The following is a 26871-nucleotide window of genomic DNA, read 5'->3' on the forward strand; positions in this document are numbered from 1 at the left end:
TTAATTCACTTGAAATGTGCCCAAAGCACTAGTAAAATACTAGTATTGGATTGGGCCTCTGTATCAGCAGATACTCAATATTCAATGACCTGGAACGGGGGCACAAAACCTGATTGGGACTTCCCTACTTGAAACACTTTATACCATCAGATTGGGTACAGTGAGTGATGATATTACGATGCTATAGTAATTTAAATATTTTTATTTTCATAACTGGCTATAACATATTAGCAGACCAAATTTTAGAATTAAGAGCAAAACTTTTTTTCTTAAACTCACCACTGGAGATGTGTTGACCAGAGAAATATGTTGGTGTCACATGCAGCCACATTTTTTAAAATTCCTAAATTATATTTAACTGTTTGTGTGTATGTTTTGATTCACAGCTCATTGGCGCAAAACAAGAGCACAGTGAGCATCCTAGACGACATCGGCAGCATGTTCGATGACCTGGCCGACCAGCTGGATGCCATGCTGGAGTGAAGAGCACAGCCTGTGTCTCTGTGGCACAACCTCAGGGCCCCGGGAGAGCACAAGGGCACAATGACCAACAACAAACCCACCTATCCCTTACTGATCCTCATCCCTGGCTCCTCTCACCCCCCCCCCCCCCCCCCCCTTCCACGTCGCCATGAAACGTCCATCTCTCCTCTCTCCCTCCGAGTTGGTTTGCACAAACCCGAGCTGATGTACCTCAGGACTGGGCAGAAGGCCCTCCAGGGCTTTAAACATCAAAGACAGAGCAGAGGGTAGAGAGCAGAGGTTGGGTTTTAATACATGAAGCTCAACTCTCTGTCCATGAAATATCTCTGCCATGAGCAATGAGTAGTAAAATAACACGAAAACAATAATATCTGTATATGAAATAATAGTATGGTATGTGTATATTGTAAGCATGAGGAAAGTTTGTATCTATAAAGAAAAAAATCTCATAGTGAGAGTCATGCATTAGTAAAGTTATATATATATATATATATATATAAATAAATATAAATATTTTATGTTTTTATTTGTTCAATGGTACATACAGTGTTGAAACATTAAGAAATCTATAAACTTTGATGAAAGATATGTGGATTTTTCTATGACTATATTGAAGTAAAAAAAAAAAAAGATGAATAATAATAAGTCTGGCTTAAACATCCTGTATGTTTGGCTGTGCTCCGCTGAAGAGTGTTGTGGGCTGTGTTAAATGTAGTGAAGTGACTGAAGTGGCTGTTTCACCCCCTGCTCTGTGCTTGCTCTGGGCTCCCGCTCTGTGCTGCTGTGACCCTTTATGTTTCCACTCACGTTCTACCTGTGTGAACTCATACATTCCTGCTCCTGCACAGCCTTCCTCCTTCACTTGCCCTCTTTCTCCTCCTGCCCTCATCATGTGCAGTGTCCTGTGTGCCTTAAACATGAGAGGTGACCTCAGTGCTTCTGACACACACAAGCAAACTGGTTCAAACTGAGAAAGGTCCGGTGTCCAAGTGGGAGGCGTTACCCTGTGTGCTCTGATTTGGTGAGGAGTGACCTCATCCTTGGACATCTCCATGCTTCAGTCATCTGCTGCAAGGTGATAAACAGTCAAGGCCTTGAAGTCGACATGAATTCTCAGTTTAATTCCATAATGTGATGCATTTTCAGGATATGCAGGGAAATAGTTTTTTTTACAGTTTACTGGATGATGAAGGTAGGCACTGGATACCAGAATAGCTATTGGTTAGTATTATGCAATAGCCTGTGCGGCCTATATAAAGTGCAATGATGAAATGTTCAAAATGAGACCAGGATCATGCATCTAATAGACTTGTGTTGACTGACTATATGAGTGACCTCAGAAACACAAGCGAGAACAAGGGAAAAGGTTCCATTGAAGGTCGACGGCTTGCAAAAGGTGGGACGTCAGGAAGCACAAAGTGAGGACATTGCAACTGTGTGTGTGTGTGTGTGTGTGTGATTTGCATAAATCAGGAATCTAAAAGAAACATGCATGTAAAGACTGACAGTGAACTAACAAGGATTTAGCAAATGTTAATGTGGCTCGATGCTCAGTATGTCCACCTACCCGAGGAAGGGACAGGTGTAGTTCTATTGGAAGCATGCATGCAGTCTAATCTCAGCACATCGTCCAGCGGCTGTGTAAGGGTGTGAATGTACCATGGTGTGCCTGCTTTGTTTTGCATTCCCCCCGATATCATCCAGACAGACATGTCCTTAATGACCAAAGTAAGAGCACCAGTCCAAGATGCAGTTGAGCCTCGGTCCATAACTTATTCTGAAAAAACAGCAGTATCTAGGTTAAGAATATTCACTTTATATGGACACATTGAGGGTAGACTGAGTGATGCTTTTACAGTTTGGTGTCTGTGGACATGAGATGTATCCAGATGCCATGCTCTCTCATTTACAGTGAGAGCGCAGTTCGCTGTTACCACCGCACCGGTAACAAATGAACCTCTCGCAAGCCTCTGAATGTCATTATCTCATTGCCAGCAAACTCACAGTCATTATCTTAAACCATCTTTGCTGCCATGACAATCCTCCTGCTCATTATTAGAATCGTCACAGTATCCAAATGATCTTAAATGTAATTAAAGAAAGGCCCAAAGGAAGGGGACACAAGCAAGAAAAGTAGTTGCGTTATCCCACAATGCTTTACTCACTTGTAGCTCCATATATGCTTAACCCCTTCCCCGGTTCTCAGAAGAGTATTTGTAATATTTAAGTTATGAACAGAGATTATTATAGATGTTTTCAGAAGTGTTTAATGGTGCAGCATCAAGGGGGTTTGTTGATGAAACTGCAAATATTTGAGATCAAAGTGTCTTCTTGGCTCGAAGTGTTTTAAACGAATTGTAAATGGTCATTTTTTTAGAGCTCCAGTTTTCTTTTTTAAGGTAGCTTTTTGTGATACGTTTTTTGACTGCCATGTCTTCAGAGGAAATACGTTGTATATTATGCAAATGTTCTGTTTTTTTAAAAACATGTACGTGCCTTGCTTTAGTTGTTTTCATTTTGTTTTTCATGTTTAAACAATGTGTAGAGGATTTGTGGCTGGTCTTTGTCCACCAGATGTTCAGAATTATATCTCTTTTTGATGCGGTCTGCTCTGTGGACAGAGCACAGATGTCTGGCACGGGAACAGCTTTTATAAAAGCTTTATCATCGCTTCAAAAAACTGGGTGTCGATCCAGTGTTAATTGAGATGTTACAGCCCTGTCCCCCTTCTTCTGTATATATAGCTGGATGTTTGTCACTGTGAATTTTCATCCTTTTTTAAAAACTTGTTTTCTCCTATTTAAAGTTCTCATTCCATCAGTTTCTTATTGTCATGTTTGTTTTCTTTCGTCTTTTTTAATACAGCAGGGAGAAAAAAACAATGAAAAATAAGAGAATTCTGAAAACACTGAAGTCAAACTTATTGTTGGTGCAAGATGTTATTTAATATTGAAAGCTGTTTTCAATTCCATCCTATTTGCGGAGACATTAAAAAAAGAGAGAAAGAAAAAAAGAAATCTGCACTGCTCCGTGTGTGCAGGCTGTATATTGTGTTGATGTTCTGCCATTGACTTGTATGAGACCTGCTGTGACTGGCATTGGGAACAGTGGCGTGCTTGCAGTGACTGCATCAACAGCCACCTGCTCTAAATAAACATTATATACAAACACTCTCACAGCCGTCCAATTACTCAAAACACCATAGTGTCTCATTAGTTAACATAAAATACTAGGCACTCCTAAAAAAAAAAACTAACAAGTTTGTACCAAAGGGCCACACAGCCCTTCCCAGATTTATTTCTCAACTCAAAATGCATTAAGGACACTAGAGGGAGTCAACACATTATGTGAAGGTTGATTAATCAAGTTCACGCGATACAAGCATTAAAAGTTTTGTATTTTATACATGTAACTGTTTTCAGTTGCAACAGAATCTCAAGCTCATATCCTCTCTCAGCTTAAGGGGAAAACAATTTCAACTGCTGAAATCTTGTCCTAAATGTGCAGAGCTGGACGGAGTAGCTCTATGCCACTCTGATATCCAAAATAGCGGCCGTTTTTATGCCTTTTGACTTAGATTAGCATTGACCATTAACTAGAAAACTTCCGGTTAAATTTACAGTTCACCCAAACACAAATAGTTGTGTCACTTCATCCACCCTCACAATGAACAAAAGTTTTGAACAAATTTCGGTTAGCACAGCTTACACTGTATGGAGAAAAATACATTCATAAAAAAAAATAATAATACATTCCACAAAAGAAAGCAAGTCATACAGGTTTGGGACGACATGAAAATGAGTACAAGGTGACTAATTTTTGATGATTTTTTCCTGTTTAAACTGTTTAAGCTGAGAGAGGAACTCAACTTGACATTGATGCAACACAGTGTTCCCTTCCCCTCCACTGAACTCATTACTTCTTGAAAGTGACGCTGGGATGCTCTGTGATAATGAATTAAGTGCTTTACACTCATCAAATTAATTACTGTTACTCAGTTCAAAATAGTTTAGTAACTAGCATGAAGTACATTATAAAACACTTACTAGATTTGCATGGTCAAAATCTGGCTTCCACGGCAAACATTGAAGCGCTCATGAAGCAGTTGCACCTTTGGTATGGAAACACTGCATTATTTACACAAAAGCATGATGGATGAGTCGGTCATTATAGAGTCATACAAAGGGTTCGCATCGGATCAACAGGCAGTTAGAAAATATCTGAGCCGTTCTGGGCGCTCAGTTGGCACTGTCAAATCGGAGATAAAAACATGGTTTACTGTGTTGTCCAAAACAATGCTCTGCTGTTTCAGGCCCAGGTCGGTGTAGTGTAGGTCTTCATTCAGCCCGGGGATGATGGTTGCTCCATGCATCTCCACTGGCGTCAGACTGAAGCTTAGGCACTCACTCAGTCGTGAGACTGCAACTCATGAAGGTCAAAGTTCAACAGTCCTCGCTGAGGCCACTGACGCAGCAACTTTTCCATGGACTGCAGGGAACATGACCTTAGACTGGAAGTCTTACCAAATCTAAATCATACTTTCATAGGAAACGATCGTGGGTGTATAAAATACAGTGTTGTCATGTTTATGACGAACGTTGGCTGTCCGCTGGGAGGTTCTGTTTGTTGTCAAGAGGTGTCTGGTAAGAGGAAAGCAAACGAGCAACATCCATCCAGCGCATGAAGCAAGGCGTCTAACAGTTTACTGCAAAATTCACATGGGACAGACGCCCAAGTCCATAGCGTACAGAATAAAAACATTTCCGGTCCAATGCATGTTGTAATGTTTTCTTGAATAATATTCTTATTCATACTATAAATGTGTGCATCAGAGATCCACGTGGTTTCGGAGTTCCAGGAGACTGAGACACATTAGTCAACATGTTGACGACTAATAATGATTAGCAGTCACGTTTAGCACGTCCACACCTGAGAAGAGAAAACAGAATAAATTGACAGAGCTCATACAGCGTGAAAGATCTGATTCCAGTAGAAAAGGGTTCAAGGAATGGTGTAAATCATCTTGTTTTAAATGAATGCTCTTCTTTTGAATTTTCTATTCAAATAATATTAAGCAGCTGTTTCCAACATTGATGATATTAAGAAATGCTTCTTAAGCAGCCAATCAGCATATTAGAGTGATTTCTGGAGGATCATGTGACGCTGAAGAATACACACAGTCTAAAATTATCATCTGAAATTTTCACACGTAAAAAAAAATAAAAATGCGACCTCACGTTGGTTCAATCACATTTAAACACTGCCTCCGAAAACGTTCATCTGTCATAAATTTGGATCATGTTTGGTTTTCGCATACATGGCCAGCATTTTGATAAGAAAGGATGACGAATACAAAAAAAAAAAAAAAGCATTAGAAAAGTCTGTGTGCAAGGACCTTAATGCTGAAAATTCAGCTTTGCGTCACAGGAATAAATTACATTTGAAAATATAAAACCGGTAAAACTGTAATAATGTTTCACAAAATCACTGTATATTTGATCAAATAAATGCAGACTCATTGAGTATTAAGAGACTTCTTTTTTAAAAAAAAAACAAAGTTTTACCGACCAGAAACGTTTGAATGGTTGAGTACATAATTTAAAGTATAAAAAGGTAGCCCATATCTTGGCAAGCTACAGTTTGAAAACTCTGACCTTTACAGTGCTGTCTACAGCTCCAGAGAAGAGTCTTCCTCTGGACACAGCGAGCGCCGTCACGCTGCCCTGGTGCCGCAGCAGAGTCTGGGTGCAGATCATGTTGTCCATGCTCCACACCTGCACAGGTACAACAATCAGTGCCCAAAAGAGCTGGCACAAATCCCCAGATTACATACCACAAACCCAAGCCTTGTCCTTACCCTGAGGGAGCGATCATAGGAGGCACTGAACACTTTGGTCTGATCAGGGGTTGAGATGACGGCCAGGGCATACACGGTGCCCACGTGGCCCGTCAGTGTCCGCACCTGCTCTTTGGACTCAATGTCCCAAACCTTATTCACGGGGAAAGAGGAGAAATCACAATTTTAACAATGTTCTGACATTTTCAGGTTTCCATGGTCATTACCCTTGCACTTAAAGCTCTTCGAATTAATACTACTTACATGAATGAGGTTCTCATAGGTGCCACAAACTATATGATGATTGGTGACTGCAATGGAGTACACACTGCCTCCAGAGGTCTGGAGCACATGGACACACTCCAGAGAACGGATGTCCCAGATCTGAGGGAGTAATCCACAAAAAGCCATTTCATTTAGTGACACTAGACAGGTTTTACAGGAGATAAAAACAAAACAAATAAACAAATAATATGCAGGATATTAATAACCCAAACCTGTAGGAGAACAAGCACATGTCCGCATTAAATGCACATTGGCACATTTATATTTATATATATATATATATATATAAAAATCAATAGTCAAATTACTGGTGGAGAAGCACAATACATAATCCTGTAAAGAGATTCTACTGGGATCAACCAATTAGAGAAGTCACTGTTTCCATGAAAATGAAATGAGAAGAGGGCAAAAGAAAATGGAACATGATGTAATAAAGTCAGTCTCCCTACACTCTCAATTTAAAACTTGAATATTTTTATAGATTTCAATATTCAACAATATATTTTGTATTCTGTACTCATGATCAGTGACTATAAGTTAATAGTTTATATTGCACAATATTTTTTTATTACGTCTTTCCCAATGCTTTTGTGGGCTTTTGTGTAGCTCATTACCATCTGTCAACACTTTAGTTTTTTAACCTTTTTTTCCTTAATTTTGAATAAACTATGTTCAAATTGAAGGTTGTAATGTGATTAATCTGAGAGTTAGTTTGGTTCATTACTTTAACTAACTCTCTATTATTTGTTTTTTTAATCACTATGGAAGTAATGAATGAGAACTAGTCCACATACTGTAGTGTTCTAATAAGCAGTGGTCACTGTTGCATGCTATAGTGATGGATGAGCATTTCCTTTTATTTGTGCTCTCTCTGTGAGCATTTGTGGCAGTCTGAGGTCAGCTTCCTGTCAGAGATCTCTGGAGTCTTAATTAGGCAACTTGAGAAAGCAAGCAGCTTTGGTCTGGTCTTATCTGCTTTTACAAACAACTCCGAGAACTGCTCTCTTATTACAAGGGAGACTGAACAGTAAAGCAACAAATGAGAACAGCTGCAAATCTGAAACTCTTGAAATATGGCCTTGTAAAAACTAGGACAGAATCACAGAATACCTTACACTATAAACCTTAATGTTTAGGATGCTGCAAGGAGAATGTAAACTTGTGAGAAAAGGGATTTGTAAACTTATGAGCATGACTAGATGACAAGGCCGGCCATCAATATGTATATGGTCCTTCATGATGAAATCTGGGCATTCCTGAGGCAGTTCAAAGTCTAGCACTTCTAACCTTTATGGTTTGATAAGACCCGCTGTACAGGTGATTCTGAGAAGCCACCAGAGCTCGAACCCAGTGATTCAAGCCAGTTAGTTCCTTCTTTAGCTTCAGCTCTGTGCCCACAATGTCCCACACCTACAGAGGGAGAGAGAACGAGAGAGAAACATGTCCAATCACTTGAAGAATACTTAAACTGGAAAGTCCCCGAGAGATGAGCTCATTCCACTCCCTCATTCCTCCCACACATCACCATGGTGATACGAGCTCATCATGTGCTCTTCAGACGGACTCTCAGAGCCAAGTGGAGCTAATTCTGCGCCACCCGGGCCTCAGTAACTTAAATCTGTGCTTTTCTATTCTCCGCTGGTGCATGGATCGCACCCCCTCCACATCACCTAAACAGCTAACGTACACATCAGCAAACGGGGCAGAATAAAGCTCAATCTTAGCTGCTTGATCTGTAGATCTCTTCAACAGACGCCACTGACCTTAATGGCTTTGAGAGAGCCGCTGAATAACATGTTGTGTGAGGACACCAGAGTGCACACGGGGTTGTCGTGTGCCCGGATGGTGTTCACTTTCTGCAGGGTCTGAATATCCCAGACCTGTAGGAGAACAAGCACATGGCCGCATTAGAGCCACACTGGCCATGTCATGAACAGTTTGATTCCTCTGATTTCGGGAACACTCACAATAATGGTGCAGTCGGCTGAGCCACTGTAAAGCTTGTTCCTGCAACAGAAAGGAGAAAAGAACATGAAACGACATCTGCAACCCATTTTACGTTCACAATCCCTTCCACTGTAAATCCTTCCATTTCTGTATATTTTATTTTTACAGTTCGTGTAATTTTTTGATAATCCTGGAAAATTAATAAACACTTTATATTCATATTTATAACAATATTTTATTATGTCAGTTCAAGACCCTCAAAATGCATACCCCTGAATGCACAAGGCTAACACTATGCCATCATGGCCCTCAAGGGTCTTCTGGCACTTATATGTGGTGCATGTGTCCCAAACCTGTGGAGCAGAGAAGTACAGGTATTTTATACAAATAAAGAGGGATGCACATAAACCAAAGTGACAAAAAAAGCTGATGGCAGGTTAAATTACCTTGATGGACTTATCGGATGAGCCACTGAAGAGGAGATCACCAGTAGAGTAGACACACAAACACCACACCGGACCCTGGTGGCCCACAAAAGTACCCTTGCATTTGAAGATCTGCTGGGGGTCGTAGGCTGCAAAACATTTCATACAGTCAGACAATGACATAGCATCTCATTATCCTCACAGAAAGCTGAAAGAGGAAAGGAAGAGACACTCACAGCCCAGTATACCCATATTGAGCCTGGCATTGATGTGAGACAGTTCATCCTGCAGAAGGAGGGATGGGTTAGAAGGCTCTTAAAACTAAATCACCACAGTTGTACATCTTAATTTGGTGAAAACTAGAGTTTAAAATAGACAAACATTCAGCATGGAAGCATCTCGTCTGAACTCCATCAGATCTTCACTGAGCTTACTCTGGTTCTCATCCAGCACATCTGCCACATTAGCACAAGAAAAGCCCAACAAAATCAACATCCGTGCATGCTTTGGCCTAAAAACGGCAAGTAATTAAGAGTTAGTTTCCTCACCGAACTTGAGCTCCAAGTTCTTCTCCAGCTGGTCTAGTTTCTCAGAGAGTTTGCCCAGCATGGAGCGCAGGAACGAGATGTCCTGGTCCTTCTGCGCCAGCGTCACCTGCATCTCATGGAATCTGTCATCCGTCTGCTGGAGAAACTCCTTCAGCCCCTCGAACTTACACACCTCCAGGTGCGTCTCATACGTGTCCTGATTCCCAATGAAGGTGCAACTGGAAAAAAAAATCAGAAGAGATCAGTTCAAGGCTGTTTTATCTCCTTATCTATGAGCGGGGAGAAAAGATTGTTTGCTTTTCCAAATGTCCATACCCGTATTTAGAGTGAGGGCACTTAATGTGTTCACACTCTTTCAGGTGGGCCTCCAGGTTCATGGTGAGCAATGGAGGGCAGTTGGGGTTGTTGGGACAGCGAACAGGTCTGTAGTCACAGCTTACTTCATGATCTCTGTCACACACACACACACACACAATACTAAGTCATTACACTCCCTCTGCATGACTCATGACTATGTCGCAACAATAGAAATGAAACGCTGATATTGTGAATTCCAGTGAACCGGTGGACTCACTTCCTGGTGCTAAGCTTGATGGTGAAAGGACAGCCAAGTGGGTCAACCTCAAAGGCACCGGGTTTGCCCGAGGCAGCTGGGTGACAGCCGTACTTGCAGTGGATGAACAGCTCTCCGATTTGCTCGGCCACCGCTATGTTATTCACCACCACTGTGAGCTTGGAATTGTCCACGGGGCATTTCTCTGTAGAAACACAGGTTATTGGCAAAACACAAATACTACTGTATGTCGAAAACCTCACTCAGACCAAGGGCATGAAATTGAGCAGGGAGAGGAAATGAAAGAGGAACTGAGCTAGAGACCTGCACTTGATCCAAAATTAACTTTGAGCCTCTTATGTCAATGTCGAGCAAAAAAAATAAATAAATAAATATTCAAATATATTTCAGTAAGTATTCAGACCCCCTCATTTTCATTCACATTTAAGCTCACATTTTTGCTTTTCTTCCTTTAGAAAAAAAGTCTATACTCTACACCCCATAACAGCAAGCAAAGCAAAAAATTAAAATATTATAAAAAAATAAAAACATTTTAAACAACCTTTTACGCATTATTTTTTAATTAACGATTGTTTTTTTCTCTGTGAATTTAAAATGATTAACCTCAAAAAATTTTATATAAATTATTTAATATAAAAAATATATTATACATGTATGGCCACATGCAGTTCTAGATGGTAAGTTTTCCACTTTTGATAGATGAGTGACAACAGATGTCTTGTGCAGTAGATATCAGATCATATCAGATTTTCACTTCATGATCCCAGTAGAACTCACAACAACATCGCGAAAGAATCTTTGACCAAAAGTATAATGCAGTTAGTCAAATTCATGTTCATTTTTAGTTTTTTTCTCTTTTTTTTTTTTTTGGTGGTTGCTTCCTCACTACTGGCAGAACTGGTCATCATGGGAAAGGTGAAAGCAAGACAAATGTTTAGAGTAAAAAAAAATGCTCTCCTTACCTGAGGTCAAGGCACATCGCCTGCAGAATGTGTGCTGAAGTGAAAAAGGAAGAGAAAAGGGAGCACAATCAGAGCGAATAAAAGCTGAATTTACATTTTCATCTACTCAGCTATTTTAAGTGTAATTCATCTCTCAACAGACACTTGTACTGTGGTGTCCAACAGCCTGACAGTGCCTTAGGAAACAGGTCAATGAGGCGTGCTGTTCACGGCCCAAGCTGACAGGAAATCAATACATGAACTAAAACCAGAACATGACGGGCAGCCCTATCCTGAGGGAGAGGTGAGGGGACGGCTGGCTGACTCACTCCGCAGGTGGTGATGACGGGGTCCTTGAACACGCTGCAGCACAGCTGGCAACAAAGCTTAATGGAGGGCTGCTCCGCAAACACCTGTGGCTCCTGGGAAGTAAACCAGAGAGAGAAAGTCAATCTCGCGCTGGACACATGTGTAGGTCTGTCAGTCTTTTGCGTCACTACACTAGATCAACTCCTGAATAGGAAACAGAAGACTGCTGACACTCACCGTGTCTTCCTCTTCCTCGTGCAGGGAAAAGGTGGAGCGCAGCGACATGTTGGACTCGGAGTGCAGAGAGCGAATCGAGATGGCAGAGTCAGAGCGACGAGGGGTACTAATGGGCGGCTGCAGGGACAGAGATATTTTGCATCGAAACACTGTTTAAAGGTCATTTAAATGTCATTTGGGGGTATTCCAGAAAGCATTTAGGTGACATACCGGATAAGTTTAAGTACAAGTAAACAGATAACCTCAACTTTCAGGATATGCAAGCTGACATAGCAACTTATTTTGTAAGTTGTAAGTTTCTCCAGAGCAGTCTATGTTTCAGGGTTAGTTTACTTCAGAAGTATTCAGTGCACTGATGACAGATTTCACACAACATTAAATTACAGTTAATATATTGTTTTTCATTTTAGAGCACTAATATAACAACGTTTATTTAATTGTACTATCATTGATTTTATTCTCATCTCACATACGGTTGATCTCCTTCCACAAGTGTTTTTTGTGTGTGTGTGTGTGTGTGTGTGTGTGTGTGTGTGTGTGTGTGTGTGTGTTCACCGTGAACGTTCTCTGAGTCTGAACTTACTCTCGGCTGCGCTTTTTAACTTATAACTACATTTCAGAAAGGTCTGGATCAAGAGTTCTGGGTTTCTGTAATTAAGTTGGTTTATGTGATTAAGTAAGTGTGCTTTCTGGAATACCCCACTGAGCATCACAAAAAAAACACTGAATCAGACACACTCCCTCCTAGACAAACCCCATCCTATAAAAATACCTTTGAGCTCGCTGTAATCAAGAGAGCATGTCATCTCAGTGACCAAAATCAACAGTATTCTGATTCAACTACCTCAGCTCATCTCACATATGGGATTTCCTGTGAACGTCCAAAATAATCGACTAGAGGAAAACACCTGCTGATAACGGTCTTCTGATTTACATAAATTTGGTGAAAAACAAATCTGATTATAAAGATCTAATTATGCTAATTCTAGTCAGGCATTAAAAGCCACAAGAACGGTCTACGTCTTTGTAAATATTCATGCCGTGGCTGTGTGGCAAATACATATAAAAAAATAAAAACAGTATGGTTTGACACTCTCTCATAAACACTCAGAAAACCAAAATCAGCAAAGCAATTTATCAAAAAGCTGCCCAAAGAGCAAATAAGCTACTCCGAAAGCTTGCTATTATGTACTTCATGGGACCAAACTCTGAGGTGTCTGATTTCCATTCCTCTATATGTAAATGTGATTGGCTGTTCTGAAAAGGGACGGCGTGGTGATTACCATGCCATCGTCGTCGTCTCGAGGGGAGTAGGTCAGAGTGCTGGAGGTGGAAGGGGTTCTGCGGTGCTGTTTGTAATTGGTTTCTGCTGAAATGAAAGAGCAGTTGCAAACAAATGATTGAACCTTGTTGCTAGACAAAAAGGATTTCTGTACAATCAGTGCTGAATAGCCAAATAGATAATACTGACCTTTCGCTACTTGAGGGACTGCTGGAAACGTGGATGCAAAACTAGCTTCCATTCTGGTCTGCATACATAGTAATATGAAATAAGAAAACAAAGGGAATTTTTTGCTACTGAAGTCTCTGGATAATTTGTAATAACGTAAATAAACGTAAATAAACATTTGTACTTACCCGGATGCTGATGACGGGTGAAGGATCGGTGATAGTGGCACCTAACACAGACGCTCCTGAGAAACGACTGAAGCGCGATTCTTCACTACAGCTCAAAATACTGCCAAGCCCTGTAGAAAATACCTGCTGCAGCCTGTAGAAAAAGAGGGGAAAAGTCACATCTCAGGCATTTTATAGATAGATAGATTTCAAACCACAGGACTGTTTAAAATAAGCTAGTACAACAATGTGATGAAAAATGGTGTAAGACATGCTGACTTGCTACAGAACCCAATGCACTCTCATTTTGACGTTCTTATCAAATGTAACCCATAACCTAAAATCTTAAGAAAAATATTGTCCATGAACGTCAAAACAAAACAAATCAAAACGTTTCATGTGTCAGAATAAACACTGACGTATGTATGTATGTTAGCAACACAAGATTAATGCTTTAGCTTTCCTCGTGTCTCACAACTGGTGAGATTCAAAGTGTTCAAACGTAGCACTAACGTAACCCTACAGATAAACATGCTGTTAAAGTACGCAGCGTTTTGAGAGACAGCCAAGATTTTGTTCGCGGATGATTGCTAAAATGTGGAAATTGTTAAATAAAAAAGGCCAGTTAGATAAAACGGATATTAAAACGTCTTTAGCGCATTATGTTAAAACGGTATAATATGCTAAAAGACAAACAAACAGATCGGTTTGACCGTGTACTAGTGATTCGCGTGTCTGGAGTGAGCTGGCTAGCTATGTTGGCTAGCTGACGAAGTTGGTTTGTCGAACAGCTTTAATAAAACACCAGATTTAGCTTAACGAAATGTAGCAAGATAAACCTCTAGGTTAGCTACAAAAGACATAAAATACATCTCGTATGCCTATTTAGACAAATAAGGTAGATTCTCACCATTGGTGCTAAATCAAAGTCTGCAGATGTCTCTTTCTCACACACCCCAGACGCATATGACAGAGGATTGTGGGTAATGAAGTGCGGATACAGCAAATACGCCTCACTGTCGGGAACTGACAACAACAAGTTCCCGGATTCGACCGAGGACTATTCAGTTTTCAAGATGATGAGACCAATATGGTTGTACCATGTTTTTTACTGGGTAATTTTCCAGATCAGTGCGAGAGTCAAATGTTTACATTAGTGGTGGGAATTTTGATTTATTTTTGTGAGTCGAATATTTTGTGTTATAAATGAGTGATTGGACTCGATTCGCTGAATCGTGCAAGTCTTATTAAAAGTTCACTCTTCTTTCTGTATGCCTTTAAATGAGTGAGACCACCAAAGCAAGCACCAGCTTTAAAGTAGAGGCTCCAAGAAGGAAAATATGAGCCAGTGCATGGAAGTGAACGAGAATGATTCATAATCCTTGAAATGTTTGTTCAAAACACTGATTCATATACTTAAAAGATTCATTCACTTGACTTGCTCCATGTCAACATGCACGTGTCTAATGTCACTTTACGCTTTTTGTAATATAGCCTAATAGCTTCATATTATTGAATGAATGTCTGTCAGACTATTCTGGACCTACATTTCTATTTACATTATAATTCCACCATATTGAGTTAATTAGCTAAACGGAAGAGGGTGCTGTTTGCTCAGATCCTAAGTCTGGACATGAATTAAACTCCCCTGTAAGTCACATTAACTCAGCAGATCAGTAAAGTCTGACAGCAATTATAGGTGTATCACTATAATTTAGACAATAATACCTTGAGTGCCACCTTTAATTTATGCTGTTGTCTCTAGATGTTGATTAAACCCCCCCCCCCCCCCCCCCAATAAAAAACCTTAGCCTATTTCAAGATGTTGATGAGTTTTTCATTACATAACTTGCTCACCAGGGGCTCCTCTGTGGTGAATGGGAGCCATCAGAATGAGAGTCCAAACTGCTGATAAAATAATCCACAAATAATCCACACGACTCCAGGCCATCAATTAACATCTTGTTTAGCAAAAAGCTGTGTGTATGCAAGAAAACAAATCCATCAAGAAGCTATTTACTTAAAACTGTTGCTTCCAGCTAAAGTACAAGTCTTCTATCCATAGTATTGCTTACTCCAGTGAAAAAGTCAGACAGATGTACTGTTACTTCCTCTTACAGACAAAAATCTGGGTGTTATATTAGACAGCAACTTGTCTTTTGAAAATCCCATTTCCCATGTTACAAAAACAGCATTCTTCCATCTTAGAAACATTGCCAAGCTACGAAACATGTTATCTGTTTCTGATGCAGAAAAGCTAGTTCATGCAATCATGACCTTTGGACTGGACTATTGTAACACACTTCTAGGTGGTTGTCCAGCATCTTCAATAAACAAGCTACAAGTAGTCCAAAATGCAGCTGTTGTAGAGTACTTACCAGGTCAAGAAAATATGATAAAATTACCCCAATTTTATATTCTCTTCACTGGCTACTTATTAAGTAACGTATCAGTATCAAATATAACTACTTACTTTTATGGCCCTAAATAGTTGAGCTCCTGCATATCTAACTAGTCTTCTGTCACGCTAAAATCCATCCCTCTTCCTGTTACCGTGTGTGTTCACAGTGTGTGCATGTTCGTTCACTTCTCACTGCTGTGTGTATGCACTTGGATGGGTTAAATGCAGAGCACAAATTCCAAGTATGGGACACAAAACTTAGCCACACATTTCCTCCTTTCCCTTCCTTAGAGCTTTATTATATTTGGCTCCCAAACTCTGGAAGCTTTACTGATAATGTTCGGGGTTCAAAAACACTCTGTCTGTTTAAATCTAGATTAAGGACACATCAGCCAAGCATTCACATAACACATCTCAATAACCTTGTACAGTAACATCTGATCAAATGCACATTTTCATTCTTTTACTTGGTGCATTATTTTTTGCTTAGTTGGAATAGCAGCTACGCTAATTTTTATCTTTTACCTTGAATCCAGCCCTTACAAATACCAAACACCTGAGAAGAGATCATGCCAACCCCCCCAGAAGACATCAGATGATGCCAACCCCAAAACAACATAAACTACCAAATTTTGCATTACATGACATTAACTAACAGCTTGATTTTTACAGTACATTTCTGCCATAATGGACATCCACTTGATATGGTCACCACTGATAAGCTTTTACTAAATATATTTTTGCATCGTGAAAAGCACTATACAGATAAACTTGAACTGAATTGAACTGAAATAGGTATGAAGCAAAAACAGTTCAGTGGTTTTTGATGTGAGAGAACAACAAGGGATGAACTTTTTTTTTTTACTGGAGGAAGCTTAATTATGGATTATATACTTGTGTTTTGGCCGGAAATGATGGTTTAAAGTTAATGCTGGATTTGTTTCTTACAAACACAGTTTTCCACAAGATGTTAGTTGATGGACTGGGGTCATGTTGTGGATATTTTGTGTTTTTATCATCTTTGGACTCTCATTCTAAAGCCACCCATTCACTGCAGAGGATCCATTGGTGAGCAAATGATGTAATGAAGAAACAAACTAATCTAAATATTGAATTTCCAGCAGATTCTTACTGTAAATTCTGACATGCATTTACAGATTTCTTCATGTGCAGTACTCTCTAAATGTTTCTGTCACATATTGTATTGTAGTATTTTGGGAATTGTATAGTAATGTATAATTGTATCCACTGAAATGTATAAAATGATAATGATATTTTGGCACCTTTATTGTCATGCACATTTGAGCAGAGATTTGTGATTTGGCCTGCATTCACCTGGCTGGAGATGCATTATGCTGCTCTCAGAGCCACAGGTAAACCACTTAAGGTCCAGAATTAATGCAGAAATGTTGTGAATATAAAATGTATTGGACTGCAACGGTCTTGATTCATTTCAGCTGCAACCTCCATTAGAGTAGCTTACGGCTCCTTGCATTTGCTCTTTGTGTTGAAGCACTAATGGCAGTTTCTCATGGACACCCATCAATTTAGGACACATGGAACGTGTCTTTATCTTCAGAATGTGGTCCCAGGCTATTAAAGGGAATCTGTGTAAATTCTCTTTAATGAAGCATCACTGCCTCTATGAACTGTTGTCCTACCTGCCACTGAAGTTACCCTTTTATACTTTTAAGCCAAAGAATAGCCAACGGACCCATCAAAAGCTTGACCCCATTGGCAAACCATTGCAGGAAGTTCTTCATTCAGGATCCATTAAGTGTATTCAGAGCAGTGCTTCATTGTTCCCATATGCCATTTAATAAATGATGGATGGAATAAAAATAGGATGTGCTAAAGTTAGGAAGTAAATGGCTGAAGGGAGAACTGGTCAGCTATTAGTCTGTTTCTGTTTGTGAAAGACAAATATCAGAAAAAGCTAATTCAAACTGGTTAATGCATTGTCTAAATGCAGCAATGTTAACTTATACTGATAAAATTTATTGAATACACTTAAAAAGCAGTCAGTTTGAATAAAAATATGACTTCTCGCAGTTTGGTCATGGCATTTGATAATAAGTTTGGTGTTCTAGTACTGTGATCTGATACAGATTATACTGGAGGTTTGCAATCAACTCTCAGAATATCATTTAATCCCTCTAGAATTGTGAGTTTGTACAATCTGGTACACCATTAATCTTATCATGCCTATATTTAGCATATGGTAATACTATTTTAAATTGTATTTATCTTATGTTTTGTCTATAGTATTTTAGCCGTGGTTCTCTTTGGTTTCACTTTGTTCTCCATCTTCACACTATCGACCAGATTTTGTTTAGTTAGTAATACAAGCAGTTCTCATTTAGATGGATTCTGTAGTGAAAAGATTTTTTTTCTTGCTGTGTTTTATGAAACAGCCATTGGTTGCCGATGTTTTTGCCTGACTTTCACCAAAGCCCCTTTCAAGACATCCTTTTTTTTTTTTTTTTTTTTTAGCATTAGCCAAAAATGCATTGCATGGTGGCAGTGGTCTAACAAAGGGGGGCTCAACTGATCTGCTGCCCCTGCTGTCCCGCAGGCAGCTCTCCTCATCTTACACCTCCTGATGTTGCTCTTGGGTGTGATATCACAAGACTGACATGAGTGCTGCTTTGAGATGAGCAGATGACAGATGCCCTTGTATAAGCCAACAGGCAAACTTTTAAATCTCCATGTGAGCAGTTTACTGCCCTTCCACCATTGATAGAATATTATTGTCAGTGATTTCTGGTTTATGCCAAATTGAGTGCAAAAGCATTTGGAACATTATTCAAACAAACTATAGCTCAAATATGTTATGTTTCTGTTTCATATAAATGAACAGTATTAAACAACACATAGTCTAAATCATTTATAGTGTAATGTTTGGCCCTATGCAGTTATATAAATATAATATAAAACTGCAAGTGTTTTACAGAAGAACATTATTTTAGGTGTTGCTCTGCTGTGCTTGGATACATGAGGTTGGATGCACCAGTGTACAAATGGATACAGGTCATCTTATCAGAGAGGATGATTCAAATATATACCATTTTCTTGTTTTGTTTTTTAAATTGGTGATTCCTTATTTTGTAATGTTCTATGGCCAATTTTTCCTCATTTGCTGAACTTGTGACAACAAACAGCCTCACACTGTTCACAGCCAGAGGCATACTTTTCTTGAATGTACGGATATGACGTGAGACACGTGGGCAAATGATGTAGGCCTATATATACAATTTCCCTCAAAATTCATCCAGCAGCTCTCCAATATGAATACTCAAGTGCTGTAGGGATGATATATTTTTGTAGATCAAATTTTATTCTACTACATATTGTACATCAGTAATACACCTATATGTGTTTTATTTGTTTTGCTTGTAAAACAAAAAAAGCAGTCGCTGTGGGAAAATGGGAATACATTTGTTGTTTGGTACATTAAACATCATCAGACCAAACATGAAAACTCTGCCTCTTTGTGTTTATAAGCAATGCTGACGATGAGGTCATGCAACAGTTTTAAAGCCTGCATTTAACTTTTTCACTTCTGCCGACTGTATTTCAGCTTCAAAATTCATGAAAGTTGTGTTCACTTGTCCAAAAATCCAAAAGCCAATAAAACAATCCTATCAATCTTATTTTGATAGGTAAAATTTATTGGATTGGCTGTATTATTAGCTGTACAAAACAGGTCTTTTTGTTGCTTGATATTGCAAATTGGTGTGTATTACCTTGTTATTTTAATTTATTATCTTAATTATGAACAGACCAGTGCAAACAATTTTACCGTTTACTGCACGTTTTATTCTTCTTGTTATTTCCTTGTAGAAGCTAATGAACCGGAAGTCTCGTCATAGGTTTAGGATACTTCCCGCTTTTAAGGAATAAGTTGTAATGTTTTTTTTTTTTTCAAGGGATCAAGGTGAGGCTAACGTGTTGGCCAACAAATATCACTAAACCATCCTATTACACGTTTATTAATGTGTAGCTTAGTTGGATAAAGACAGGGTTTGTTAAATCAATTGAACACATTCATTTAATATATATATCTCATATAAGTGTAGGCTATCAACAAGTGTTGGACCAGATCATCTGGCCCGCATGGATTTCAGAGTCTGGGCGACACTATAGCTGCTGCCTGGGTAGTGTAAATTTAAATGTGTTTAATAAGTGGCATTCCAACATTGTTCATATTTACTAAGTTCACTGTTTGTATTCCTTAAACGATCTTGACCACAGCCAAAAGCCTTTGAAAGTCTATTATTTTCAGCATTTCTTATCGCTCCAGCACGGTTTGGAGCAAGCGCTGTTTCGCGGGACATTAAAACCCCGGAGCGGATTACAGAACGCTTTGAGCAGAAAAAGCTCGGCGAATCCGCGTCCAATTCACCGATCTATATCTTATATCATTATATAGAGCATTGGTCAAAATACACACCGTTCTAGTCCGCCCTTCAGACTAGGTGTTGCTTGGCAACAAGCAAAGCTTGATGTTTTGACTGGAACTATTTTATCTGGCGGAGAGAAAAGAAAAAAACAACTGGCCGATTTTTTCTTGTTTACAGAACAGTTTTTTAAGCAAGTGATTCGTGCGATAGGCTTTTCCGAAAAGCACATTTGCTTTGTTATTTAATAAAACACCACGACATAAATAAATTGCACAGAGGAAAAATTTAATGCTTACTTAAAAACGCTTAATCTCAAATTGGAGCCCAATCTGTCCATATTTAGGGCACAGATAGTGGACTAAACGTACCAGTAGAAGCAAACGCTTCTGGGAAATCTAAACACTGCAGTGAGAATTCTAGCAAAATAGGCAACGGGATATCGGGCGTCCTTTTGTCTCCAACATTAGAAGAGGCATTTAGACTTCAACACATCAACAGCATATAACCGCCCTCCGATTCCCCCCTCCCAGGCAGATTTACCCCAGCACCTCCTCTACATCGGCCCAGCAGCGGCTGAACACTTTACTCGGCTGTAAGCACTGCCAGCAGCGCAACTTCTTCAGCATCGCTTCAGCCGTCTCTGCCGCTGCTTCCGTCTCCCCGTCCACTGCTTTGGCTGTCTACATCGGATACACAGTCGTCCGTCGTTATTCGTCAATTAGACACAAGCGTATGTGTTTTTGATTAAGCTGAGGACATTTCCCATAGATAAGAACAGACTGCACCAAAGACGGGCTTCGGGTTTTACCCAAAGATACATCACCGAGGTAAGCGACACAAATGTGAATTCATATCCTATAGATCTCATCTTTTCCATGATTGACTCTTGATGACAGTTGACATAACTTAATATGTTAGCGTGAAATGTTAGTTAACGATTTCCATGCATTTTAATTTTTTTAATTTTTTTGCATTTTCGTATTGTTTTTCCACTCCCTCCATCACCGCTGTGTCTGCCAGCGATTTTGCCGGTGTTACGTAAAACTTCGATTTTCTGCGTCCTGCTTTTATCCGTCCTTCTTTTTTTGGATAAATAAAATAAAATCATTGGGTTATTTAAATGTAGCCTATATTTACAGGAAGGGGGCATTAAGAAGCCTACAATCCAGCCTCAGCCTGCAATATAGCTTCCTAATAGTTTGATCTGCTCTGGGAAACCTAAATAAACCCATTGGAGGTAACTGAGATACAGCAAGTCATGCTGGTCTTCATCAGATGATCATGTAGCTACAGAAATTGTGTTATCACATTTATTGTCGGATATAATTATTTTCTTCTTCTTTAGTTCTTTCCACACCAGTTTATCAGTTATTACACAACATAGGCTACATGTATCATAAGTGCTTTATAGTTTAGTAATTGTTACATTTTGAATAATTTGTAAAAATCAAGCTGAAATTGAATCCTTGCTATTTAGATGCAATGTGGTGATGACCTACATCACTGATCGACCTACATGAAGAACTTGGCTTGGGAAGTTCATCCTGGTCCTCCATCTAAAATGTCACACTGTACTGATGAATACACATAATATTATGAACATCATGAACCTGATGAATAGTATCATTCATTAATTTCATCTAAGATTTGATGCATCAATAATATTTGGTTCGTGACTAATGGGTGAGTGGAGAAAAAAAAAAGGTTTATGGATTGCGGTAAACTGCTGTATATTCTGGAACACTATTGATTGTGTTTTTGTAAAGGGCATCAATGAAGCACTGAAATCAGTGTATTTACCCCCTGGCAATAACTGATTTCTGCTACCATTGTATTGGTGCACAATGTCACATTTAAAAAGTATTTCTTGATTATAACCCAATGAATGGTGTATTTATGGATGGTTTGAAAGAAGTGAGAAGTTTTACAGTTTGTGAATCATCTTTGTCCCCCGACCATTTCTGAGCATCACGTTGATTTGAGAAAAACAGCCCAATCTCCCAGCTGCTCTGAGAGTGTTTAGTCCCAGATACTGAAATCAGAGCTTTTAGAGTGCAAGGCTCCAGTGTCTGGCTGGTGTTGCTGGGAAGTGCTTAAAAGCCTTTATGGGACGGATGTAGAGAGGCAGCAGAACACCTGCATGCTGAACTGTCTCTGCTCTCTGGCTCACACATGCCCTAAAGCTGGACTCCTCTCAACACCCAAAACTCTCAAGACTCAAACTCTGATACCCCTTAACTGCTGCTCAGAGAGAAGGAAGCATTAGACAAGCATCTAATTACTGAAATCTTTATTTCTTTGATAGCCATACATTCATGCACAGTACATCCCAGAACAAAATAGGGAGGGGAGAAAACAGAATATCTGCGGTTACAGTATATTCAGTGTTGAAATGTTTTGTCCGGTAATCTAAGCTGTGTTGACAACTATTTAACAAAAATTTAGCATGAATTAGCCTTATGACATTAGACTGCATTAAATAAAACATATTTTTAAAGTATAGAATAGATGGAAACAGCACTTTAGGGTTATAACCATACACTTTCACCTTTGTGAAATAAAAAAACAAGAGCAGTCAAATAAAAAAAAGAACAATGTAATTAATGAATCAAATATACCAATAATTGCTGGAAAAGCCCAAAATAAATGATCATGGTAGTCAAAGCAACTGAATAAACATTACAAAAAGTGGTTTCGTTGTTTATTTTCCTATCATGGAACATATGCAAAGAGTTCAGCATGGGCATACAAATCACATTCATAAATCCTTATACATACAAATCACATTCATAAATCCTTATACATACAAATCACATTCATAAATCCTTTTACATACAAATCACATTCATAAGTCATTATACATACAAATAGCGTGAGGTGCTTATTTAGCAAGAATATTAATTGCAAACCTCATCGATTAATGCAAAATCAGCTGTTCAAGATAAATCAAAATCGGCTATGTTACATATACGTTTTGAGTCTGCACATTCACCTGTCTAAAAACTCCTTTGGGTGGCTATTGAAAGAATCACTGAGTCATGTAAAAGATCCACTAAAGCAATTTGAGTACAAGCATCTGTTTTAGGACACAATGTGCAAAACCAGTCTTCTTTCTTGTTTAGGTTTAGTTTGATCAGCTCCACATCAAGCCGCAGTCATGGATGAGATGGACTTGCCCCAGATGAAGAAGGAGGTAGAAAGCCTCAAGTACCAGCTGGCCTTCAAACGGGAGAAATCCTCAAAGACAGTGACAGAGTGAGTGTGCGCTCTTTTGTTCTTCACACTGTGATAGTCTCTGTTCCAACCCATATATTTTACGCTGTCGCCCCACATCACAACAGAGAAGATAATGACTTCTTCTACCCTCCTTCTATTTTTGTTGCTTTTCGTCACATAATCTCGTACAGAGAAAACTAACAGCAAGTCATTAGAACGTCACCCATGTATTCTGTCCTTTTATTACACAAATACTTGATTGTAAATGGTAAAAATGGCATTGACTAGTCGATGTTTTGTAATGATGACTTCTAAACTATACAGTGGTTGTTTTGGCAATATATTAGTTCTATATGTTAATTTATCATATTAATCTGTGACCTCTCTCTTTTAGCGTACTAATGCTAATTAAGACTATAGGTAATCGGAGCAATTTTGTGACTCTTTAAAAAAGTGCACTTTAAAAGGGCAATATTTCAGTTTAAACTACAGTGCAAAGCTGCATTCATTTGTTTAAAATGTAAAAAATATTGTAAAACAGAATTAGAATTTAAAATAGAATTGAAATGCTCTATTTTATATATTTAAAAATTCTATTTATTCTAAGGATGGCAAATCTGAATATTCAGCCGTCATTATTTCAGTCTTCAGCGTCACATGATCCTTCAGAAATCATTTTATTTATGCTGAATGGCTGCTTCGCAAACAGTTGCTTGTTATATGATTTGGAAACCGCAATGGATTAGAAAAAGAACAACTCAAAAGCACAGCATTTATTGGAGATCTTTTTATAATGTGAAATGTCTTTACTGGTAGTCAAATTTGAATGGTAGTGTATATGGTCAACATAAAACCTAAACAATATATATTAATATTGTTGTGTTGTCTGTCCCACTTTTTTATTGTAACAGACTATTTTTAGCTGTAGCTTTAAGATAAGTACTGGAGGTGACTATAAGTAATACAGGTAAATAATTAATATAATAATAATAAAATAGCTTGAGTTAGTATTTATTGTCTCTCTGTTTATTCATTTGGTAAATAGTTGTCTAATATGCAAAAAAAAAAAAAAAAAAAAAAGTGCTTTTGGCCTAACTTATCCACTCCCCATAGCTCATAGTTCCTGTTGTGGAGTGTAATCAGGTTTGTCAGTGGATCTGTTTCCTGATTGAATAACCCTTATGCCACCATGAACTCACTGCAGTTATTTCTGAATTTTCAGGTTCACCTCGTGTCACAAATTAGGCTGCCCAGAGGCCAGGTCCTCTTGGTGATAGTTCAGGACAAAGCTAATGCTCTCAGATCTCTGGTGCTTTACTCTCCAATTTGAGAGCAAGCGTGGCTCTTAGTCACACCCTCCACTGTCACATTACAGTGACATCTCATTTCCCTGCGTCCCAGGGCTCTCTTCCTGAAATATTCACCATAGTAATTTCTCTTTTAGAAATGACCTACCGGCCAGTAGTGCAAAGCCCAGTTTACTCCAGCATACTGGTTCCTTCAGTGTTATTGTGCAGTTTAGCTGAATAAGCACTTGTGGAGACATAATGTTGGGTCATGATGACTTAATTGCATCTGGGTTTGGATGGAGTCTAAGAATATCCCTCTCGTCTTTGACACACCATTTCTATTAATCGCCCTTGATGGATGGTGCTTCAGCAAAGAAGTTATGCGATTATCACCCTCATTTATCATTCGTTCAACATGGGTGCGATCTTGCATGGCCCTGATTCCTTAACACTCAGCATCCATGTTCAAAGTCACACCTAAATAGTACTCAAATGCAAGGCTTGTTACTTTAAATAGATCACGCACTTATCATTGTGTCTTTCTTTCTCTCCTCAGCCTGGTGAAGTGGATCGAGGAGTGTGTGCCTGAGGACCCTTTCCTGAATCCTGAGCTGATGAAGAACAATCCATGGGTGGAGAAGGGCAAGTGTGTGCTTCTATAAAAGAGAAGCAGCAGCAGCAGCAGCAGCAGCAGCGGTCGCCCCAGCTCTCCGTCTGAGCCTCCACCAGCCTGACAGGATCACACGGCGCTTGCTCTTTCTGTTTCATTCCCTCACCATGAATGTACCGCAGTTTAGCATCCACTGCACAACTAAAAAACACACTCACACACACATTAGCTCTATATAGTCACTTGCAGAATTTGACACTTTGACATGCGTAACTATGATATTTATAACCATCGATATATCTTTATATGCAGTTAGTGGAATTTCTCTTGCCTGGTCGACTTCAGTGTTGTCGCCGCTGCTTGCATGCTTGATCTTGAGTTCAAGCATGTAGTGTCGACATGGAAATGCCAGAAAAGGCCTGTTAGACAACATACCGCATGACAGAGGCGAAATGCAATGGCAAAAGAATGGCTCAAAAAAGGCAAAGGCAGCAAATCTGTGAGTTTCCCTCTGTTATGCAGCATGTTCAGTTCTCCTGCAGGCCCGTGCACTATTTACACCACACTCAGCACTCTCACTTACAGACCATTTTTAAACATGTACAGATCATTTTAATTTATTAACTTATTTATGAGCATTAATTTATTTATTTATGGTTTGATTCACTACCGAAGCTGTCGGCGCTGACTGCTTTAGAAGCTACAATGGACCTGCTGTTGTTCAACTGCACCCTTCCTTCCTTGAAAGCTAAAGGATTTAAAAAAAATTGCATCTTGCCAGTTCACCATCGAATACTGCCTTGTACACAATTTCCTTAAAAAGAATGTATGTGTGTTGTGAGGGACAAGTAAACCATCAGCACCCTTAAACATTGAATGGATATGCAAACGGAGAGGTTGTGCACTGGCCAAGGCTTCTTTTTTTCTTAGATTAATAGCTCAATCTGCACTTATGGCAAGGATGTGGGGTTAATTTATGACTTTTGATTTGTTCATGTTTTTATATATTCAAACAGTAGAAACCTGTCTAATTATCTAGAGGTGTGTTACATTTGAGAATGCTTTGAGAAAATATGCATAAGATCAAGTACTAGTTTAATAAAAAAGCAATAAGCGATTACATTTTTTATTGAATGTTTTACAAAACATCTTATCGAATAAAGTAGAGGATTTTTAGACAGGCTTTATGTCATTTGTGTGTTTCAATTGGGTGTGTGTCATGGGTTTGGCAAAATAACAGTTACTGATTACAGTAACAATATAACACATTAATTTCGTTTTAGAATGAACTAATACAGTAATAAATTCTGTTAAAAAAATAATAATTAATCATGTCCCTTCACCCCATTATGGAGCCCTGCACATGACATGCAAAGAAAATAAAAACATTATTGCTGCCATAAATTTAGAGTTTGTTCTCATTAATTAATAAAAAAAATTATAAAAAAAAGAAATCACCACTTTGTGCTAATCTGTTCCCTCATTTTAGTTAAATCGTGCCATGATTAAAACCAGTAACAGATTACTACAACATGGCCACAGTTTAACCAAAATGATGGAATAAATGAATAAAACATGGCCACAAATTAATAAGTTGTGGGAACATATTCTTCATTTGTGGCCACAATGTCAGTTTTTCTGCAAGCAGCCATGTGCAGGGTTCTGTACCGCTGTACCTAAAGTTCACAGTAAGGGGTTTTCTTACTGTAAGAGCCGAAAAAGCTTGAATGATCACCTTTATGTTTTTGCA

The 26871-nt window shown here is 38.9% G+C and overlaps 3 protein-coding genes across 15 annotated transcripts in view; 2 read left to right on the top strand and 1 right to left on the bottom strand.

Moving 5' to 3' along the window:
- caskin1 (CASK interacting protein 1) overlaps positions 1–3656 on the top strand; it is a 93096-nt gene extending 89440 nt beyond the window's left edge. For all 11 annotated transcript variants that reach the window (XM_052551784.1, XM_052551777.1, XM_052551780.1 and 8 more), the window contains one exon: positions 387–3656. In XM_052551784.1, the coding sequence (XP_052407744.1) occupies positions 387–483 (97 nt within the window). In that variant the 3' untranslated portion in view covers positions 484–3656. The remainder of the gene's footprint in view (positions 1–386) is intronic.
- An 87-nt stretch (positions 3657–3743) lies between these two features.
- LOC127952902 (E3 ubiquitin-protein ligase TRAF7) lies at positions 3744–14267 on the bottom strand. 3 transcript variants are annotated; one of them, XM_052551799.1, is made up of 21 exons: positions 14113–14267; positions 13224–13356; positions 13057–13114; positions 12869–12951; positions 11586–11702; positions 11369–11461; positions 11061–11094; positions 10099–10282; positions 9840–9974; positions 9525–9742; positions 9358–9431; positions 9213–9261; positions 8998–9125; positions 8822–8904; positions 8572–8611; positions 8368–8484; positions 7892–8014; positions 6584–6703; positions 6341–6472; positions 6138–6257; positions 3744–5412 (listed from the first exon to the last, which is right to left on the bottom strand). In XM_052551799.1, exons 3-21 carry the CDS (start codon positions 13106–13108, stop codon positions 5398–5400), a joined length of 1917 nt encoding a protein of 638 aa, XP_052407759.1. In that variant the 5' UTR covers positions 13109–13114; positions 13224–13356; positions 14113–14267; the 3' UTR covers positions 3744–5397. The 3 variants fall into 3 exon arrangements, with proteins under 3 accessions (XP_052407759.1, XP_052407757.1, XP_052407758.1); XM_052551797.1 differs by having other exon boundaries at positions 12869–12954; XM_052551798.1 differs by lacking the exon at positions 14113–14267 and adding an exon at positions 13643–14055 and having other exon boundaries at positions 12869–12954.
- A 6168-nt stretch (positions 14268–20435) lies between these two features.
- Positions 20436–26304, top strand: gng13b (guanine nucleotide binding protein (G protein), gamma 13b). The gene is made up of 3 exons (XM_052551809.1): positions 20436–20833; positions 23129–23261; positions 25068–26304. Exons 2-3 carry the CDS (start codon positions 23164–23166, stop codon positions 25171–25173), a joined length of 204 nt encoding a protein of 67 aa, XP_052407769.1. The 5' UTR covers positions 20436–20833; positions 23129–23163; the 3' UTR covers positions 25174–26304.
- Positions 26305–26871: the final 567 nt, after the last annotated feature.

This window comes from Carassius gibelio, chromosome B3, assembly GCF_023724105.1.
Source record: "Carassius gibelio isolate Cgi1373 ecotype wild population from Czech Republic chromosome B3, carGib1.2-hapl.c, whole genome shotgun sequence".
Taxonomy (NCBI): Eukaryota; Metazoa; Chordata; class Actinopteri; order Cypriniformes; family Cyprinidae; genus Carassius; species Carassius gibelio.

What these genes read in the sequence shown, in the direction of transcription:
- LOC127952902 (XM_052551797.1), bottom strand. Translation starts at nt 13,108, where the DNA reads ATGGAAGCTAGTTTTGCATCCACGTTTCCAGCAGTCCCTCAAGTAGCG. An exon ending in GAGATGCTTCCATGCTGAAT is followed by an intron (nt 9,262 to 9,357) that starts GTTTGTCTATTT and finishes CTCCTTCTGCAG; the next exon opens with GATGAACTGTCTCACATCAA. An exon ending in TTAGCCTTGTGCATTCAGGG is followed by an intron (nt 8,612 to 8,821) that starts GTATGCATTTTG and finishes TTTCTGTTGCAG; the next exon opens with GAACAAGCTTTACAGTGGCT.
- gng13b (XM_052551809.1), top strand. Translation starts at nt 23,164, where the DNA reads ATGGATGAGATGGACTTGCCCCAGATGAAGAAGGAGGTAGAAAGCCTC. An exon ending in TCCTCAAAGACAGTGACAGA is followed by an intron (nt 23,262 to 25,067) that starts GTGAGTGTGCGC and finishes TTCTCTCCTCAG; the next exon opens with CCTGGTGAAGTGGATCGAGG.